Below are 21407 nucleotides of genomic sequence, written 5' to 3'. Positions count from 1 at the left end.
GGAAACCAACAAGCAATGAATAAATGAATGAATGTCACTGAGCCATTATAACCTATTGGAAACCAACAAGGAATGAATGAATGGATGGATGTCACTGAGCCATTATAACCTATTGGAAACCAACAAGGAATGAATGAATGGATGGATGTCACTGAGAAATTAGAACCTACTGGAACCCAACAAGTAATGAATGAATGGATGGATGGATGTCACTGAGCCATTAGAACCTATTGGAAACCAACAAGTAATGAATTAATGGATGGATGAATGTCACTGAGCCATTATAACCTACTGGAACCCAACAAGTAATGAATTAATGAATACATGTATTTATTTATTAATTAATGATTGAATAAATCTATTAATTAAATAAATAAATAATGATTGAATGAATGAATGTCCCTGAGCCATTAGGATCTATTGGAAACCAACAAGAACATCATATCACTGAAAATATAGGCACTGTGTATGACCCATACACAGTGCCTTCAGAAAGTATTCATCACCATTTTAGAAATGTTTGCAAATTTATTAGAAATAAAAACCTGAAACGTTACATTTACATAAGTATTCAGACCCTTTACTCAGTACTTTGTTGAAGCACTTTTGGAAGCAATTACAGCCGCGAGTCTTCTTGGGTATGACGCCACAAGCTTTGCACACCTGTATTTGGGGAGTTTCTCCCATTCCTCTCTGCATATCCTCTCAAGCTCTGTCAGGTTGGATGGGTAGCATTGTTGCACAGATATTTTCAGGTCTCTCCAGAGATGTTTGATCGGGTTAAGGTCCGGGCTCTGGCTGGGCCACTCGAGGATATTCAGAGACTTGAACCGAAGCCACTCCTGTGTTGTCTTGGCTGTGTGCTTAGGGTCGTTGTCCTGTTGGAAGGTGAATCTTCGCCCCAGTCTGAGGTCCTGCATGCTCCGGAGCAGGTTTTCATCAAGAATCTCTCTGTACTCTGTGCTCCGTTCATCTTTGCCTCGATCCTGACTAGTTTTCCAGTCCCTGCCGCTAATAGATATCCCCACAGCATGATGCTGCCACCACCATGCTTCACCGTAGGGATGGTGCCAGGTTTCCTCCAGATGTGACACTTGGCATTCAGGCCAAAGAGTTCAATCTTGGTTTCATCAGACCAGAGCGGGCTGTCATGTGCCATTTACTGAGGAGTGGCTTCCGTCTGGGCACTCTACCGTAAGGGCCTGATTGGTGGAGTGCTGCAGAGATGGTTGTCCTACTGGAAGGTTCTCCCATCTCCACAAAGGAACTCTAGAGCTGTGTCGGAGTGACCATCGGGTTCTTGGTTACCTCCCTGACCAAGGCCCTTCTCCCCCGATTGCTCAGTTTGGCCGAGCGTCCAGCTCAAGAAAGAGTATTGGTGGTTCCAAACTTCTTCCATTTAAGAATGATGGAGGCAACTGTGTTCTTGGTAACCTTCAATGCTGCAGACATTTTTTGGCACCCTTCCCCAGATCTGTGCCTCGACACAATCCTGTCTCGTAGCTCTGCCGACAATTCCTTCGACCTCAAGGATTGTTTTTTACTCCGACATGCACTGTCAACTGTGGGACTGTCACGTTCTGACCTTAGTTCCTTTGTTTCGTCTTTGTTTAGTATGGTCAGGGCGTGAGTTGGGGTGGGCAGTCTATGTTTGTTTTTCTATGTTGGTTTCTGTGTTCTGCCTAGTATGGTTCTCAATCAGAGGCAGGTGTCGTTAGTTGTCTCTGATTGAGAATCATACTTAGGTAGCCTTTTTTCCACCTGTGTTTCGTGGGTGTTTGTCTTCCGTGTCAGTGTTTGTTCGCCACACGGGACTGTTTCGTTGATGCGCGTTATTTTGTTTTGTTCCAGTGTTCTGTTGTTTTTATTAAACATTATGGACACTTACCACGCTGCGTTTGGTCCTCGATCCATCTCGCTACTCCTCCTCAGAAGAGGAGGACGAGATCCGTTACAGATACACCCACCACAAAAGGACCAAGCAGCGTGGTAACGGGCAGCAGCAGAAGAAGCAGCGATCGCAGGACTCCTAGACATGGGAGGAGATTCTGGACGGCAAGGGACCCTGGGCACAGGCTGGAGAATATCGCCGCCCCAAGGCTGAGCTGGAGGCAGCGAAAGCCGAGAAGCGGTGGTATGAGGAGGCAGCACGGCAGCGCGGCTGGAAGCCCGAGAGGCAGCCCCAAAAATGTATTGGGTGGGGGCACATGGGGAGTGTGGCGAAGGCAGGTAGGAGACCTGCGCCAACTTCCCGTGCTTACCGGAGAGAGAGAGGGACCGGGCAGGCACCGTGTTCAGCTCCTCGTATCGGCCGGGCTAGAGTGGGCATCGAGCCAGGTGCAATGAAGCCGGCTCAGCGCATCTGGTCTCCAATACGTCTCCTCGGGCCGGTGTACATGGCACCAGACTTACGCATGGTGTCCCCGGTTCACCAGCACAGCCCAGTGCAGGCTATTCCACCTCACCGCACTGGCCTGGCAACGGGGAGCATTCAACCAGGTAAGGTTGGGCAGGCTCGATGCTCGAGACCTCCTGTGCACCTTCACAGTCTGGTCTATCCGGTGCCACCTCCACGTACCAGCCCTCCGGTGGCAGCCCCCCGCACCAGGCTGTCTCTCCGTCTTCTCCCTACAGGTGTTCCCGCCTCTCCAGTGCTGTCAGAGCCTTCCTCCTCTCCAGCGCTGCCAGAGTCTCCCGTCTGTCCTGAGCTGCCAGAGTCTCCCGTCTGTCCTGAGTTGCCAGAGTCTCCCGTCTGTCCTGAGTTGCCAGAGTCTCCCGTCTGTCCTGAGCTGCCGGAGTCTCCCGTCTGTCCTGAGCTGCCGGAGTCTCCCGTCTGTCCTGAGCTGCCGGAGTCTCTCGTCTGTCCTGAGCTGCCAGAGCTGCCTGTCACGCCGAACACAAGTGTTCTATAGGATTGAGGTCAGGGCTTTGTAATGGCCACTCAAATACCTTATTTGTTGTCCTTAAGCCATTTTGCCACAACTTTGGAAGTATGCTTAGAGTCATTGTCCATTTGGAAGACCCATTTACGACCAAGCTTTAACTTGGTCTTGGTTAACTGATGTCTTGAAATGTTGCTTCAATATATCCACATAATTTTCCTACCTCATGATGCCATCTATTTTGTGAAGTGCACCAGTCCCTCCTGCAGCAAAACACCCCCACAACATGATGCTGCCACCCCCCTGCTTCACGGTTGGGATGGTGTTCTTCGGCTTGTAAGCCTCCCCCTTTTTCCTCCAAACATAACGATGGTCATTATGGCCAAACAGATGAACGTGGTACCTTCAGGCGTTTGGAAATTGCTCCCAAGGATGAACCAGACTTGTGGAGGTCTACAATTTTTTTTTCTGAGGTCTTGGCTGATTTCTTTTGATTTTCCCATTATGTCAAGCAAGGAGGCACTGAGTTTGAAGGTAGGCCTTGAAATATATCCACAGGTACACCTCCAATTGACTCAAATGATGTCGATTTGCCTATCAGAAGCTTCTAAAGCCATGACATCATTTTCTGAAATTTTACAAGCTGTTTAAAGGCACAGTTAACTTAGTGTATGTAAACTTCTGACCCACTGGAATTGTGATACAGTGAAAATATAAAATAAGTGAAATAATCTTTCTGCAAACAATTGTTGGAAAGATTACTTGTGTCATGCACAAAGTAGATGTCCTAAACGACTTGCCAAAACTAGAGTTTGTTAACAAATTTGTGGAATGGTTGAAAAATGAGTTTTAATGACTCCAACCTAAGTGTATGTAAACTTCCGACTTCAACTGTAAATGCATATTACAAAAACAAACACCAAGACAATGGTACTACTCTCCCAATCATTGGATTTAAATAAATGTATTAGGCTCTAATATTTTGATTTCACATGACTGGGCAGGGGCGCAGCCATGGGTGGGCCTGGGAGGGCATAGACCCACCTACTTATTACAGACAGAAATACTCCTCAGTTTCATCAGCTGTCCGAGTGGCTGGTCTCAGACGATCCCGGATGTGAAGAAGCCGGATGTGAAGGTCCTGGGCTTCCATGGTTACACGTGGTCTGCGTTTATGAGGATGGTTGGAGGCACTAAAACAACGTTGGAGGCACTTCTGGTAGAGAAATTACCATTCAATTCTCTGGCAACAGCTCTGGTAGACATTCCTGCAGCCAGCATGTCAATTGCACTTGAGGTACATCTGTGGCATTGTGTGGTGTGACAAAACTGCACATTTAAAGTGGCCTTTGAATATCCCCAGCACAAGATGCACCTGTGTAATGATCATGCTGTTTAATCAGATTCTTGATATGCTACACCTGTCTGGTGGATGGATTATCTTGGCAAAAGAGGAATGCTCACTAACAGGGGTGTAAACAAATTTGAGAGAAATAAGCTTTTTGTGGGTATGGAACATACAGTGCCTTGCGAAAGTATTCGGCCCCCTTGAACTTTGCGACCTTTTGCCACATTTCAGGCTTCAAACATAAAGATATACAACTGTATTTTTTTGTGAAGAATCAACAACAAGTGGGACACAATCATGAAGTGGAACGACATTTATTGGATATTTCAAACTTTTTTAACAAATCAAAAACTGAAAAATTGGGCGTGCAAAATTATTCAGCCCCTTTACTTTCAGTGCAGCAAACTCTCTCCAGAAGTTCAGTGAGGATCTCTGAATGATCCAGTGTTGACCTAAATGACTAATGATGATAAATACAATCCACCTGTGTGTAATCAAGTCTCCGTATAAATGCACCTGCACTGTGATAGTCTCAGAGGTCCGTTAAAAGCGCAGAGAGCATCATGAAGAACAAGGAACACACCAGGCAGAGATACTGTTGTGAAGAAGTTTAAAGCCGGATTTGGATACAAAAATATTTCCCAAGCTTTAAACATCCCAAGGAGCACTTTGCAAGCGATAATATTGAAATGGAAGGAGTATCAGACCACTGCAAATCAACCAAGACCTGGCCGTCCCTCTAAACTTTCAGCTCATACAAGGAGAAGACTGATCAGAGATGCAGCCAAGAGGCCCATGATCACTCTGGATGAACTGCAGAGATCTACAGCTGAGGTGGGAGACTCTGTCCATAGGACAACAATCAGTCGTAAATTGCACAAATCTGGCCTTTATGGAAGAAAGCCATTTCTTAAAGATATCCATAAAAAGTGTTGTTTAAAGTTTGCCACAAGCCACCTGGGAGACACACCAAACATATGGAAGAAGGTGCTCTGGTCAGATGAAACCAAAATTGAACTTTTTGGCAACAATGCAAAACGTTATGTTTGGCGTAAAAGCAACACAGCTGAACACACCATCCCCACTGTCAAACATGGCGGTGGCAGCATCATGGTTTGGGCCTGCTTTTCTTCAGCAGGGACAGGGAAGATGGTTAAAATTGATGGGAAGATGGATGGAGCCAAATACAGGACCATTCTGGAAGAAAACCTGATGGAGTCTGCAAAAGACATGAGACTGGGATGGAGATTTGTATTCCAACAAGACAATGATCCAAAACATAAAGCAAAATCTACAATGGAATGGTTCAAAAATAAACATATCCAGGTGTTAGAATGGCCAAGTCAAAGTCCAGACCTGAATCCAATCGAGAATCTGGAAAGAACTGAAAATTGCTGTTCACAAATGCTCTCCATCCAACCTCACTGAGCTCGAGCTGTTTTGCAAGGAGGAATGGGAAAAAAATTCAGTCTCTCGATGTGCAAAACTGATAGAGACATACCCCAAGCGACTTACAGCTGTAATCGCAGCAAAAGGTGGCGCTACAAAGTATTAACTTAAGGGGGCTGAATAATTTTGCACGCCCAATTTTTCAGTTTTTGATTTGTTAAAAAAGTTTGAAATATCCAATAAATGTCGTTCCACTTCATGATTGTGTCCCACTTGTTGTTGATTCTTCACAAAAAAATACAGTTTTATATCTTTATGTTTGAAGCCTGAAATGTGGCAAAAGGTCGCAAAGTTCAAGGGGGCCGAATACTTTCGCAAGGCACTGTAGCTTGGATCTTTTATTTCAGCTCATGAAACATGGGACCCAACACTTTACATGTTTTGTTTATATTTTTGTTCAGTATACTTCTGGTTGTAAACAGATTATAAGTACTTTAGTTCTTTTTATGATGTCATTTCAACCAGCTTTGCCTGCTTTTTCTGATTAAAGCCAGTCCACTCACCTTCATGATTGTCTTCACTATTGAGTCCATGACCTGTCCAGTAAAGTTGTCAGCAGCAGCCTGGTTGGACATCAGGGAGAGGAAGGTATCTTGGTAGGTATGGGCGTCCGACGACACCTTCCCCATCATCTCTGTGTGTCAGAAATAAAACACAAGGTGACCATGGTCAATTCAATCCAAAATGCTTTATTGGCACAACAGAAGTATACAGTTCCAGTTCATCTTCATTGGATACAGTATATGCAGCACTCATACAGTACTATACACAGAGTACATACCCACTAGAGTATCCAAGCCTGTCGTAGCCAGCTGCATGGAGGCATGGCCGGTGGTGAGGGCCATCTGAACGTAGTTCCAGCCAGGAATGCCCTTCAGAAGTTCCACTGCTACTGAGGACACACTCAGGAACCTGCCAAATCAGAGTTTAGATGTCACCCATGGGAGAATGGACACTATGGATATACTTTGGGCTTCTTTGCTTGGTAATATACTTTCTTATGGAGTTTATAGACTATTCTGAAGCTTCCAGGTACTAAGATCAGTTACACCTATTTCAGGTAGATTCAAATGGAAGTCCTATCATCACCGACGACTACTTTAAGTCTATTTCCAAACCTTGTTGAATGACAAATAAAATATTGAGCTGGCAATTTTAAATGTGCGGTATTTGACATGTATCTAGCACCAGAACTACACAATGAGAGAAACAAAACAATATTCACTCACAGCTCTTCCTCTATGGTCTGAGGCTGTGTGTCACTGCTACGCTGGGACCTTGTGTTGTTGGAGGAGCCGTGGCCCTCGGGGGCCACAAACAGTCCCATCAGGCTGTGGATGAGGCCTCTGGCGAAGGTAACATCCCCCGGAGCAGTGTCTTTACTCGAGGCCAGGAGGCTCTGAGGAGGGGAAACACAGCAAGCCACACAGAGGACCAATAAACCCCATTGAACCCCAATCTCCTTTGCGACCCTGTATGCACAGTATGTTTTAGACAGTTACCACTGATCATCATATAAGCCCATTAGGGATAAAACAGTCAGCCTGAAGAAATATATTATTTCTGAACCCGACAGTTCAGTGAGTGAGCACACAGATGAGCGGCGGCTTAGCTCACTGCATCTGCCCCTGACTGGTAATAAGTTTAAAGCTCTACCCCCAGCCTCGTGGCAACCTGGCAGAAAGGTGTAATTGGTCATCTCTGGGGTCCTGTTATACAGGTGGCCCTGTGAGTTCCCCCATCAGTCCCCATTGCTCCGTTATGTTGTTGTAGCTAGGATGTTACCAAGGTAACCCTTTGTTTGGTTTGCCCCTGTGTCTCTGATTGAGTGTATGCATTGAGAAGGGGGTAGAGTGAGGAAGGGAGGGACAAAGAGAGAGAGGAGGAAGAGAGATAGAGAGAAAGTGGAATTATATAATGTATTAATGTCTTTACATTTGAACAACAGAGAATAGAATAAGGGGGAAAAGGGTTTGTAATGCTATTCAGATAGGAAATGAAAGACAGCAACAGGCCCTACCCCAGACATAACATTCACTGCCTGTTTTCCTCTGTTCTCTGCTCATCTCTGTGCTGATGCCATAACACATTGCCACCTACACACACACACATACCTGTTGGGCCACCTTGTCGGCACTGATCCACCCCAGCAGCATATCCATTGTCACTCCAGTACAAGCTGCTTGGAGCTCAACACTGAGGTTTCCTGAACATATGTAGGAATGCAGGAGTGCCTTGTCCATTGTAAGTGCCACAGCCTAAAGGTTGGGGTTGGAAAGGTTCATGTTTGAGTATGCATCAGTAAAGTAATTTATACTATAATAATCCCATAATTACTTTGAACTAACATAATTTTTTAGGAGTAATTGTACATATCTCCTTCAAAGGGATAATTCGGGATTTTGGCAATGAGGCCCTTTATCTATTTCTCCAGACAATTGTTATGTCGCTGTGTCCAGTATGAAGGAAGTTAGGGGTCGTTTCTCGAGACAATGCTAACTAGCGTTAGCACAATGGCTGGAAGTCTATGGCTGGAAGTCTATGGGTATCTATGGGTATCATGCTAGCAGATACCCATAGACTTCAGTCATTGCGCTAATACTAGTACTGGCTCGCGAAACTACCTCTAACTTCATTCATACTGGACACAGAGACATAAAAATTGTATCCACCAGTTCATCTGACTCTAGGCAAGTAGATAAAGGGCATCATTGCCAAAATCCTGAAGTATTCCTTTAAAGGGACAATCGGGCATTCAAATAACAACAAAACAGGCACCCCGCCACTTTTTGGGGTAAATAGCTTAGGGATGGGGCTGAAGAACTCTCAAATTCATAGACTGAGTTATATTGTCCCTTTTAGAAAATTGGTGATGAGTATCACTGTTGAGTAAGAACAGGTTTTACATCCATCCTGACATCAGATAGAAGCATTCCTAGTCACTTCCTGGTACCTAGACTAATCAGATTATATTATTTAGTATGCCGTCATACAGGCTAAATATTTATTTACTGGAGGATATTCAGACACATACTGTGCTGTACTAAGAACAGATTTAGCCCAGGGAATGGAATCTTTAGCCTGGTCCCAGATATGTTTGTGCTGTCTTGCCAATGTGACATAACAATGAACATAGGAGTTGGCTAGACAGCACAAACAGATCTGGACCAGGCTAGGGAAGCTTAACTCACATTTCTAAAGCATTCAAACGGGGCCTTTGGCCAGGGAAGGGAGGTTTACCTTGTCTAGTGGTATCCTGACCTGCTGCATGAGGGAGTTGACAGCTGCTGGTGCTGAGGTATTGGGTGGCACCATGATAACATCACCAAGGGTGATGTAGACATCTGTGTAAAATCATATTTTTTGAGAAATGTCAGATAAAAGTGGCCTATCTAAAGAGGTTACTGACAAGTGAGAGCTGAAAACATGAGAGTCAACATTCCTCTGAGGGGTTTGTATTTTGATCTAGTATAAATGTTGGATGTAAGTTCACATTCTAGTTTCTTTCATAGTGTTCCCTTCCAAATCAAAAGAATGTTGTTTGATTCTGTAAGTCATGACAAATAAAAACACTACCTCTGTCCTCTTCCAATTAACCTGGCTGATTCACATAGCTGAACTTAAATGAGCTAGTTTTGTAGTTGCCAGGATTTATTCTTGCACAAATTGTTTATCCAAAAGCAACAGGTCAGAAATTCCTGATACTTGATTTAATAGTTATTAAAGCGATTGCATCTTGTTTTAACCCAGATGATAACGCCATAACATGGCGAAACAGTATTGTGCTTTGTTAGGGAGTTTCCCCTTGGGATAAAAGTTTATTGTTGTTGGCCTGCATGTGGAGTCTGAATTCAAAAATGTAAAATGCATCTGATTCCGAGCATCAGATTATATTTATGTCTTCCCAACTGAATAAATACACTGACAAATCAAAAACATGTAAATGAGTGCAGATGGACATGTGGTGCTTTAGGTAAATTAGTAATTAGAGAAAGAATAAGGATGTTAAGGAGAGAGTCATCAGAAAACAATAGAGATAGTATGATGTAAGAAAAAGGTTGGAAGTGATTTAAAGAGGGCCACAATGTAAATATACATTTTTTGTGTAATCCTCAATAATTGTATTTATGCATGTTGTCTTTTTCTACTTGTGTTTAAATAAATTGTCTAATAAACAGATCTGATTTTGTTGATTGCTTTGTTCTTGGCATAGGTACCGTACCTCTGCCATGCCAGTTCCTGATGTACTGGAGCAGGTTGATGCTTCCGACAATAGCAGGGTTCACCATGGAGACAACTGAAAGATTAGCCTCTGGGAAGTTGCTCTCGATGGCAGCTATAGTCCTACACAAGAGAGGGGAGGAGGAGAAAACATATGCCTGATAATGATTTACTCACCTAATGTAGGCTATGGTGAGCACAGACATTGAGATATCGGAGTGTGAACACATGCACGTAGCACACACACGCACAATATTGAATCATAAATTGTGCTTCCTGTGTTATACTTATGCTACAAAGTTTATTCTATTCTACTAAGCAATTTACTTTATGTTTGTATTCTTATCGTATCTTATTTCTTATTGTTGTTGCATTGGCGAGAAGGAGTCTGGAAGTAAGCATTTCGTTGGATGGTGTATAACATGTGTATGCCGTACATACGACAAATAAAACTTGAAACACACACACACACACTCACACACACACATTCCAGACACCTGCAGCAAGATGAGTTTATTATGCTTATGTAATACCTTGAAGAAACTAGTTTTGACATGACTTTTGTCACGGAGAAGAAAGAGCCTGTCATTCATCATGAATAAAACACAGCTTAGGAGGTATGCATTTTTCCACCATGGTGCAAGATGACAAACCAGATTGTTGAGATAAAAAGGAATGGTAAAGTTCAGCAGTGTTTGTCGAAACTCCCTCTATAGTTCATCCTGTACTCTATAACTATCTATCTCTCGCTAAACTCACAGAACCACACTACAGGCAGAAGATTCCCCTAGGTACAGATCTAGGATCAGCTTCCCCTCTCCCAATCCTAACCTAAACCATTGGTGGGGGAATGCCAAACTGACCCCAAATCAACATCTGGGGGCAACTACACCCTACATCCAGAACCACCCAAGGTTTGAAGCTAGGGTCAGTACAGTTTAAAACTCCATCAACACTATACCCTCCATACTACAACTATCTCTCTCCTCCCAAACTCTGCCCGCTTCCTCAACAATACTATCCTCAGAGCCTGGTTCATTTCCAGGGTCCTTCCTTCTAGTTAGTTGTTTCCTTGTCGGTGTGCTTCTGCTTGCTCTTTGTGCTCTAGGCCGGGTTACTGTTAAGCACTTTGTTAGGCACTTTGTTAGGCACTTTGTTAAGCACTTTGTTGAGTACTTTGTTAAGCACTTTGTTAGGCACTTTGTTAAGCACTTTGTTAGGCACTTTGTTAAGCACTTTGTTAGGCACTTTGTTAGGCACTTTGTTAAGCACCTTGTTAGGCACTTTGTTAAGCACTTTGTTAGGTACTTTGTTAGGCACTTTGTTAAGCACTTTGTTAGGTACTTTGTTAGGCACTTTGTTAGGCACTTTGTTAAGCACTTTGTTAAGCACTTTGTTAGGCACTTTGTTAAGCACTTTGTTAGGTACTTTGTTAGGCACTTTGTTAGGCACTTTGTTAAGCACTTTGTTAAGCACTTTGTTAGGCACTTTGTTAAGCACTTTGTTAAGCACTTTGTTAGGCACTTTGTTGAGCACTTTGTTAGGCACTTTGTTAAGCACTTTGTTAGGTACTTTGTTAAGCACCTTGTTAGGCACTTTGGTTAGCACTTTGGTTAGCACTTTGATAAGCACTTTGTTAAGCACTTTGTTAGGCACTTTGTTAGGCACTTTGTTAAGCACTTTGTTAAGCACTTTGTTAGGCACTTTGTTAAGCACTTTGTTAAGCACTTTGTTAGGCACTTTGTTAGGCACTTTGTTAGGCACTTTGTTAAGCACTTTGTTAGGCACTTTGTTAGGCACTTTGTTAAGCACTTTGTTAGGCACTTTGTTAGGCACTTTGTTAAGCACCTTGTTAGGCACTTTGTTAAGCACTTTGTTAAGCACTTTGTTAGGCACTTTGTTAAGCACTTTGTTAAGCACTTTGTTAGGCACTTTGTTGAGCACTTTGTTAAGCACTTTGTTAGGCATTTTGTTAGGCACTTTGTTAGGCACTTTGTTAAGCACTTTGTTAGGTACTTTGTTAAGCACCTTGTTAGGCACTTTGGTTAGCACTTTGGTTAGCACTTTGATAAGCACTTTGTTAGGTACTTTGGTGAGCACTTTGATAAGCACTTTGTGACAACTAATAATAGTAAATGCCATTGAGTAGAGGCTTTATCCAAAGCGACTTACTATCATGCATGCATGCATTTTCATATGGATGTCCTTAGCGGGAATCAAACCCATGATCCTGGCATTGCAAGACTTTTAAGAGGCATTCTCTACCAACTGAGCCACACGTGACCAACTGTTGATGTAAAATACATTTGATTAATACATTACCTCTTGATGTTTTGCAGAAGACTCTCCCCCTCATCCAGCACCTGATCCAGGATCTTATCGGGGGTGGTGGGCATGAGGAGACGTGGCAGGCCCAGTAGCCCCTCCCACAGCGAAGTCTCCCTCTGCAGCCTCTCAAACACCACAACTGCCGTGCCCATTGTGGTCAGGGCCTGCGCTGGGTCTTTCAGCAACAGTTCCGTCAGCACCTGAGGGAACCAGCAGCATGCTTCAACATTAAACATCAAACATGATCCATCTATCTATCTTGCCATCCTCCCAAGTCTTGTTTGTCACTGTTGGAAAAGTGAGGAAGAGGAAATTTGAGAGCACACACATACACACACCTGGTTGATGGTGAGCAGTGAGACCTCCAGCATGGTGTTGTTGGACTTGCAGAAGGTGACCAGTCCGTAGGTGAGGGGGTCGACGGAGGACATGGAGGACACGTTAAGGACCATCAGGGAGAAGGAGCACAGAGACTTCTTCAACAGGTTCACTGAATCCAGCATCACATCCAGCGCTTCCTGCTCGCTCGCACAGGGTAGAAGGATGGCACATAGGTATTTGGAATGAGGAATGAGTTACACAGAACATCATCTCAATACAAACCATTTTCTTAACATAATCACTGTCGAAAAAGGTTGTTCTGAATAACCTAAGACAATAGACTACACCCATATCACTGTTCTAACAGGCTAGAATACTCTTGTGATTGATTTATGGGTTGCCATATTTGTCCTTCTTTCCAAACATTACAGACCTACACTACATCTAACTCTGCAGGGAAATGAACACTGTATAACCCTCCACACCATAGACACTTCCAAACAAATACATATGTAATAGAATGAGTATTTCAAAAGAGATTACTGGAGGGTAGCAATTATATTAGAAGTATTACAGTTTACTACTGTTCCACCTCAGTCATGATGATATCTAACCCAAAGGACAAAGTTAGCCATCCATGTTATCTACAATAAGAAGAGATGCCTCAGGTGTCAATATGACCCCAGACAAAAAAACTTTATTACAATAGCCTCTGTCCAAAACTGTATTCGATTTAAATACTGTCAGGCCCGGGCAGAGGTTACTTTTTTATTTTGGATACTTATACACATACATTACCAGTCAAAAGTTTGGACACACCTACTAATTTAAGGGTTTTTCTTTATTTTTTACTATTTTCTACGTTGTAGAATAATAGTGAAGACATCAAAGCCATGAAATAACACACATGGAATCATGTAGTAACCAAAAAAGTGTTAAACAAATCAAAATATATTTTATATTTGAGACTCTTCAAAGTAGCCACCCTTTGCCTTGATGACAGCTTTGCACACTCTTGGCATTCTCTCAACCAGCTTCACAAGGTCACCTGGAATGCATTTCAATTAACAGGTGTGCCTTGTTAAAAGTACATTTTTGTGTTTAATGTGTTTGAGCCAATCAGTTGTGTTGTGACAAGGTACGGTTGTTTTACAGAAGATAGCCCTATTTTGTAAAAGACCAAGTCCATATTATGTCAAGAACTGCTTAAATAAGAAAAGAGAAATGTCATTCCATCATTACTTTGAGACATGAAGGTCAGTCAATACGGAAAATTTCAAGAACTTTTAAAGTTTCTTCAAGTGCAGTTGCAAAAACCATCAAGCGCTATGATGAGGACCGCCACAGGAAGGGAAGACCCAGAGTTACCTCTGCTGCAGAGGATAAGTTCATTAGAGTTACCAGCCTCAGAAATGGTCAATTAACTGCACCTCAGATTGCAGGCCAAATAAATGCTTCACAGAGTTCAATTAACACACATCTCGACATCAACTGTTCAGAGGAGACTGTGTGAATCAGACCTTCATGGTTGAATTGCTGCAAAGAAACCACTACTAAAGGACACCATAAGAAGAAGAGACTTGCTTGGACCAAGAAACATGAGCAATGGACATTAGACTGGTGGAAATCTGCCATTTGGTCTGATGAGTCCAAATTTGAGATTTCTGGTTCCAGCCGCCATGACGCAGAGTAGGTGAACGGATGATCTCCGCATGTGTGGCTCCCACCATGAAGCATGGAGGAGGAGGTGTGATAGTTTGGGGGTGCTTTGCTGGTGACACTGTCAGTGATTTATTTAGAATTCAAGGCACACTTAACCAGCATGGCTACCACAACATTCTGCAGCGATACGCAATCCTATCTAGTTTGCGCTTAGGGGGCTATCATATGTTTTTCAACAGGACAATGACCCAACACACCTCCAGGCTGTGTAAGGGCTATTTGCTGGATCAGATGACCTGGCCTCCACAATCACCAGACCTCAACCCAATTGAGATGGTTTGGGATGAGTTGGACCGCAGGATGAAGGAAAAGCAGCCAACAAGTGCTCAGCATATGTGGGAACTCCTTCAATACTGTTGGAAAAGTATTCCAGGTGACTACCTCATGAAGCTGGTTGAGAGAATGCCAAGAGAGGGCAAAGCTGTCATGAAGGCAAAGGGTGGCTACTTTGAAGAATCTCAAATATATTTAGATTTGTTTTAACACTTTTTTGGTTACTACATGATTCCATATGTGTTTTTGATGTTTTGATGTCTTCACTATTATTCTACAATGTACAAACTTTTGACTGGTACTGTACATGTTGATGATTTCCATCAGACGCACCTTGTCTCCCAGTAGGGTGTTGTTAAATCCCTCCATGGGAGAGTTGTACTTTGATTTATCTTGGTGGCTGGCATCTGGAAAATATGAAGGATATAGTTAATATATAAGCCAGCACGGTACCATTCAATACACCATCCTTATGTCATTGTATAAATTGTAACAAATATAAACAAGAGACATTGCCACAAAGATAGTTAACATAGGCTACAAGGGAAACAAATCAACATAGTCATATAGAGTGTAGTATTTATTAGTAGTTCATCTATATGTTTTTAGACTTTCCTATGGTTTCTCTAGCCTGAGTGCCAGTCTGTTTGTGCTATCATGTCAACTTCATGTTACTTATTGTCATGCCAAACATTGACCAAAATGCTTGGCTTGACAATGACAGCAATAGTTTTGGCAAGAGCACCAGACCATGGTTTTCTGTTACTGAGGAAGTGGACCTACTCAGAAACTTATCCCAGAGCTCCATGATCTGAGGCTGGTCAGATGTCTTGTGCAGCACAGCACGGACTCTACCACCCATCCCAATGTCCATTAGCATGGGGGTGCCATGGGGCAGCAGGGATACCCTGTTATATATGGAGAGAAGGGGAGGAGATGAGAGGAGAGAGAAAATATGGTGAGAGTGGTTATGCAGGGAGAGAAGGGGTGGAGAGAGTGGACCACTTAGACTGGTCTCAGATCTGTTTGTGCTCTTTCCAACTCCATTGCGTTCATTGTCAAGCCAAACAGTCTGGCATGACAATTCAATAATGAGAGAGCAGAAACAGACAGCCACCTAAGATATTAAAATAAAAGGCAGCAGTATGTGAAAATATAAATGTACCATAAAGTAGAGTACAATGACAAGCAATAACCTTTACAAATGCATCCCATCATGCATAGCCTCTTCACAATCTTTTCACACAACCCTACACTTTGACAACAAACACCCATCAGTTACTTATGTAATAGCTGTTGTTTTTAACACAAAGAAACACTTACTGCACATGAATGGCGGTGATAATGAGGATTTATGAAAGGCTGAAGATGTGTCCAAACAAAAAGGTAGAAAATAGAAGCTATGAAGGTTGAGGCATTGTGAAAGCAATCTGTCAATCAGCCATGTAGCCAGTTACGTATTCCACCAGGTAAAGGGGAAACCAAACAGGTTCTCCTATTGTTGGCGCCCTCATGGAATGTTCTTATGCTCAACAACAATAAGTAGAATTAAGTGACAACGACAGCATGGGCTAAACATAATGATGGAGTCACTGTTGATTCCACAGAGGAACTTGAAATATGCAACACACCTAACTCTACAAAGCAAGACTTTTCCATGGTCAAACGTTCAGAAAATGACTAAAATCTATCTTACCTTAAACATCTTATTTGAAATGATATTGTTGACCAATACAAATTCAAAACTGTACTACAAAAAACGACTAATTAATGACATTCTCATTGTTGTGGACGACAGGCCATTAGCATTCAGCAGAAAAAAACGGAGAGTTAGAAAGCACCTCCCCCCAAGGTAATTTTCCATGAAGACACTAATCCCCTCCCTTGTGATGTGATGCAGTACCATCAAGGTGTCTCCCTCCTCTGTGTTGTGGGGTTGCTGATCTCCGAACTGTCTCTTTGTGTCTCTCTACTCACTAAAACTATACCAGATGATAAAATGAGCCTCAACGCAAAACGAAAATATATTTATTCCTCAGTGGCATCACAATATTGATGAATCTGAGAGGAATAATTGATGTGACACATCCACAAATGACTTAATGTATCATATATATATAATATATATAATTAATGTGTATATTCATTTGTTCAGTTCTGGTGGATGTTGAGGTTTGACTTTTGACTTTTATAACTTATATTATGACTCATGAGGCATTTCTGCTCTGAAATCAAAGACAGCCTGTTTCCTCACACTATTCCCTGACTCTATCCTTCTAGGCAGTGGAATTGCAAAATCAAAACCACAGCATCATCCAATTATGATAGATAACTTGACCACAGAAGCACAGTAGTTCAGGTTCAGGAGAATGTTGTATGAGAACGAACAGTGATAGATGAGTTGAATATCCCCCCTTACTATGCAAAGTGCTTTGAGCATCTGGAAAAGCACTATATAAAACTACAAAGTTATGTGAAGACAGAGTACCTCTTTGCATCGTGTTCTGTCCAGGATGCCCTGGTGTTTTTAGTTGGACTCTTGGAGAACAGATGAGTTGTGTTGTGGCAGGAGCTGTCTGTGTTACACATGAGGGTCTGGAGAAAGGGGAAGAAACCTGTACTGGGGAGGTTCCTCGGGGCCACATAGCCTGGGACAGACAGAGAGACACCACAATAACAGTCATTAACAGAATAACAGAATGATTTAAGTCATTTGGGTAGCACTTAACATTATAACATGGAATCGAAACATACTGTGTATATAGTTAAGACACAGTACTGTTTCTCAGTATTAATTAACTGGTATTTCATAGGAAAGTAAAAATGTGTATTTTATAGGACTTACTTACAAACAATTCAACATAGTTGGTAACTACCTGACACCAAATACTGTTGGAATATACAGGTAATAACATGGTAATAAAGTGGAAACTACTGGTAATTATTAGGCCCACTGTTTCTCACATTAATCACCTTATAATTGTTAATAATATGTTATTACTTCAAATACCCTTAACGTAGTTCACATAGTTCTGTTGCATAATTTACATTCCATCATAATACAATAACTTATATTTGTGCAATCATTTTCCAAATGGTGAAATGATTGCTAAGCAAACAAATGTCCATTATGTCTAGAGAACCTATGGAAGAAACATGAAGAAACACTGGACCTGTCTCGGAGGCCATTAATCTGGTCACTCACATGATCAAAAGGTTACACAAACATGACTAAGCAATATCAAACACATATACAGTGAACGCTAACCTGATTATTTGGATTGGTAATGAATATGGAGAAATGTAATGATCTATATTACTAAAAATACTGATCTCATCATTTGACCAGCCCATCACTAATAAAAACTGATAATACAGCAAACACTATGAGAATATGACTTGATGGAGGACATAGGACATTCCGAGCAATGAAGCACAGAAGATGGTGTCTTTCATTTCATCTAACCTCAGTAAACAATCATTCCATCCAATCTCTGGAGCACCCACACATCACCACACTGGAAACAATACAGGCCTCTGAATGATCTCTGTGGTGTCAGGTCAATTTGGGCAAGGGTCACTATCATCAACCCTCCCTGCCCTGGCATTGACAGACAAATTATACCTTGTCTGTCAACTCTACAAAGCTAAAATAATTGAGAGTGGCAAGGGGAAAATCCTATTTGATAATTACAGATGGGGGGAAAATCAATACAGTTTCATAGGGGGATATTATTTTTGGGGCAATATCGCAATATTTTTTTTGCGCTAGTTGGCTGTACCTGCACCAAAACTCCAGTATTTTTCCTTCATAGCTTGTTCTCCATCTTCTTTCTGAATGGGGAGCCAATTTGTTTTCAGCACTTTTATTTCCATGACTGATCATAACTAGATTTCTCATGGCTCTCTCTTGTCCCTCTGCAGCAGACATGTGGTCAGCAATATGTTCAGAACATCGAATCACAATAAAATCACAGTATCAAATTGCAATACATATAGAATCGTGAGAATCATAAGAATCGCAATACATATTGTATCGGCAGCTAAGTATCGTGATAATATCGAATCGTGAGTTCAATGGCAATTCCCAGCCCTAACGATTATGCATCTTAAATGTAAGTTATTTTGGTTGACTATTTTTGTTGACTTAAAACTGGACAGAAACAACACAATTTACTGGTATTGCTATACGAAAGCCCATAGACCAATCATGATGGCATCTCAACTAACACAATTTGGTCACTCCTATTTGTGTTGTTAGTGTCTTTTATTTGCTGAATCACATGATGAGGAGCTTTGTGAGAGGTGAGGACCCCAGGGTCACGAGATCTCCCACGTCATATTGGCCGTCTTAACTAACTCTTTAGGGTTTTACGTCAGGGAGGGAAACATACACACAAATCTTTTCATCTGTTGTTTTCAAGGTTTGGAAAAGATATCCAGGACAAAACCTTGTGACTGAAGATGAAGCAAACACAGTAGTTAAACTCTGTCACTAAAGGAAATGTAATTTAACGCAGTAGTATAGTGACCACATACATCTGTAAAAAAAATATGGTTTATGATTAACTCAAGTGAAATCACTTTAGTTTAGTATTGACTGATTTATTCTCTAATCTCAAGGAGTAAATATTTTTTTAAATGTGTCATAGATTCACCAACAAGTTATTACGCAACGTCATAAGTCAGTGCACCTCTCTAGAAACGGTCCTTTACTTACATGAGTCTTTCATCTTAGGGGGGAACTGGGAGCGGGTGATGGCCAGGATGATGAAGATGACCAGTGGCCAAACCAGGAGGGCCACAGTCCAGCCCTGATGGACAGAATGCAAAGTTTCAGATCAAACAGTCCAGCCCTAACACACACAACACCTTACAAAAAACACAGACAATTTCTGAAGACAGTCAATGTTGCTTTCATTTGTTCATAGTTTTGTATAAATTTGTTTCAGTGCATTGACATTACAGAACATGTAATGGTGATCTAAAATGTGTGTCTTAATGTGTAATAGATCATCAGAGACTTAGAACATGAGACAATTCGTTTGGTATGACATCATTATTTATGTTCAAGATGTCACTCATGCTCCTCATATAATTATTGAAGGAATAGCTTTCACAATAAACCAGCTTGTTTTTTTACATACCGGTTGTCTAATGACACCAAGGGCATTTTTCCAAAGTAAAAGTCGCAGCTGTTGGAAAAATCCGGCCATCAGTAAAGGAAGCTGGAGGAGAAAAAAATGGGGGAAAAGGGACTTGTCAAATGATGTAAATGTCATTGTTGAATACTATAAAATACAAATCATGATAATATGCTCAGTACTATAATATAATCAGTACTATTTGTACCATTATATAAAGTCATTTAGTCATTGCATTTAACATACACTAAGGAAAAAGCCTATAGGGTTTCGTTATGTATTAATTTATCCTGAATTCTAAGATTGGAAAAGTGTGAGGTTTTGTCGTGTTATTTGAATGCATTAACATCTGAGCAAATGGCTTTAATGTAGTCTATCTACTTTGTGTCTCTGTGAATATAACATTGGTTGTAAATAGTTAGAGATGTTTTTTTTTAAGATAGAGAAACTAGACCATGACCTGAATTCCCTAATATAATTTGGCCAGATCTAGGCTAACATTGTGTTTTTATATCAATACGATCACGTTACAGATTCTCCCCACATTAGCCTGGCTATCATCATCTTTAGAACATATTCAAATTAACACAAAACATATAACACGAAAATAACATTTCAATTTCAAATAGGTTACATTTTTTCTTGATTTTTCGCGGGTAGCCTAAAGTCCTTATCGGATATTATCGACAGACTCCAACGGGGACATCGTACAAGTAAATCCTAGCAGTCGCTCTCCGTCAGTCGGAACAACTTGAAGAAAAGAAAGAAAACAGGCTACTTCAATCCACAGCTTTTAGTGATTTAGTATAATATGCGGAATAATTTGTGGGCCCAGCCAACAGTTACAGTCCAAGGTGGTTGTCTGAATCCAAATTAGTTTGCCGTGATTCTTGGCTTCTGCAGGTGCTTCAAAGACAGTCATGGACTAATAATGCAGCCTAAGGGGCGGGTGTTGTAACTTGCCTGTCCTGTTTATTTGAATGTGTGTGTGTGTGTGTGCGTGCGCGTGCGCGTAAAATTCGCTCCCAAGCTAATATTGTAAAATGTTATAACTATTTTAATGCAGGCTACAACATGTTGTCTATGAAGTTAATTTGCCTTCGATTTGTGTTGTGAATTCTGTTCCCCAATAGCTAATTGTGGTCTTATTAGTGAGCGGCAAGAAACAGGCAGCCCACGTTACCAAACACGTTACATAATGCAAACCACAACTTCCCACCCCGCACAAACTGGTTGAAATAGAGTTGTTTCAACGTAATTTGTCAACGTATTGTAACGTGGATCTATGTTTAAAATACACTGGATTTGTAAAAAGTAATCAACATAAACTGTTGTTTTGAGATTGAAATTTTAACCACAGGATTATTTCATTATTGTAACCCACTTTCAACATAGACAAATCTTGTATAAAATATGTTGAATATGTGCTTTTGAAACAATGTCAGATTTTCAACTTTATATCCACTATCAAAACAATTAACAATAGGCTGGGCAGCACTTCCTACAGTTATGTTGACATGCAGCTATTTGGTCTCTCATCCAGGGTTTTAACCAAAACCAGGCTGCTTAGCTTTTATATTTGTCGCTCACGATTAACAATGTGCTATGTTGAGAATGATTATTAAGAAACCTCTTCATAGCTAAATATATTCACTGTTGCTTTGAAGTCATTCCAAAGAATATGTTCAACAGAGCAAATCAAATCAACGTTTATTTGTC

At 41.5% G+C, this 21407-nt stretch overlaps 1 protein-coding gene across 1 annotated transcript in view; it reads right to left on the bottom strand.

Annotated features, from left to right (window-relative positions):
• The window catches only part of abca12 (ATP binding cassette subfamily A member 12), a 97176-nt gene extending 76537 nt beyond the window's left edge, over nt 1–20639 (bottom strand). Inside the window, exons 1-14 of the mRNA XM_090230062.1 lie at nt 20323–20639; nt 19692–19772; nt 19265–19358; nt 17033–17192; nt 15328–15452; nt 14878–14951; nt 12567–12746; nt 12223–12428; nt 9902–10023; nt 8920–9023; nt 7794–7937; nt 6909–7078; nt 6461–6591; nt 6183–6313 (exon numbers count right to left, since the gene is read on the bottom strand). Coding sequence (XP_090086188.1) covers nt 6183–6313; nt 6461–6591; nt 6909–7078; nt 7794–7937; nt 8920–9023; nt 9902–10023; nt 12223–12428; nt 12567–12746; nt 14878–14951; nt 15328–15452; nt 17033–17192; nt 19265–19358; nt 19692–19760 — 1710 coding nt within the window. The 5' untranslated portion in view covers nt 19761–19772; nt 20323–20639. The remainder of the gene's footprint in view (nt 1–6182; nt 6314–6460; nt 6592–6908; nt 7079–7793; nt 7938–8919; nt 9024–9901; nt 10024–12222; nt 12429–12566; nt 12747–14877; nt 14952–15327; nt 15453–17032; nt 17193–19264; nt 19359–19691; nt 19773–20322) is intronic.
• Nucleotides 20640–21407: the final 768 nt, after the last annotated feature.

The sequence above is a fragment of the Oncorhynchus mykiss genome, chromosome 3 (genome assembly GCF_057628025.1).
Source record: "Oncorhynchus mykiss isolate SJ-2025 chromosome 3, ASM5762802v1, whole genome shotgun sequence".
Classification (NCBI taxonomy): Eukaryota; Metazoa; Chordata; class Actinopteri; order Salmoniformes; family Salmonidae; genus Oncorhynchus; species Oncorhynchus mykiss.
This window is presented reverse-complemented; position numbering and strand designations above follow the sequence as displayed.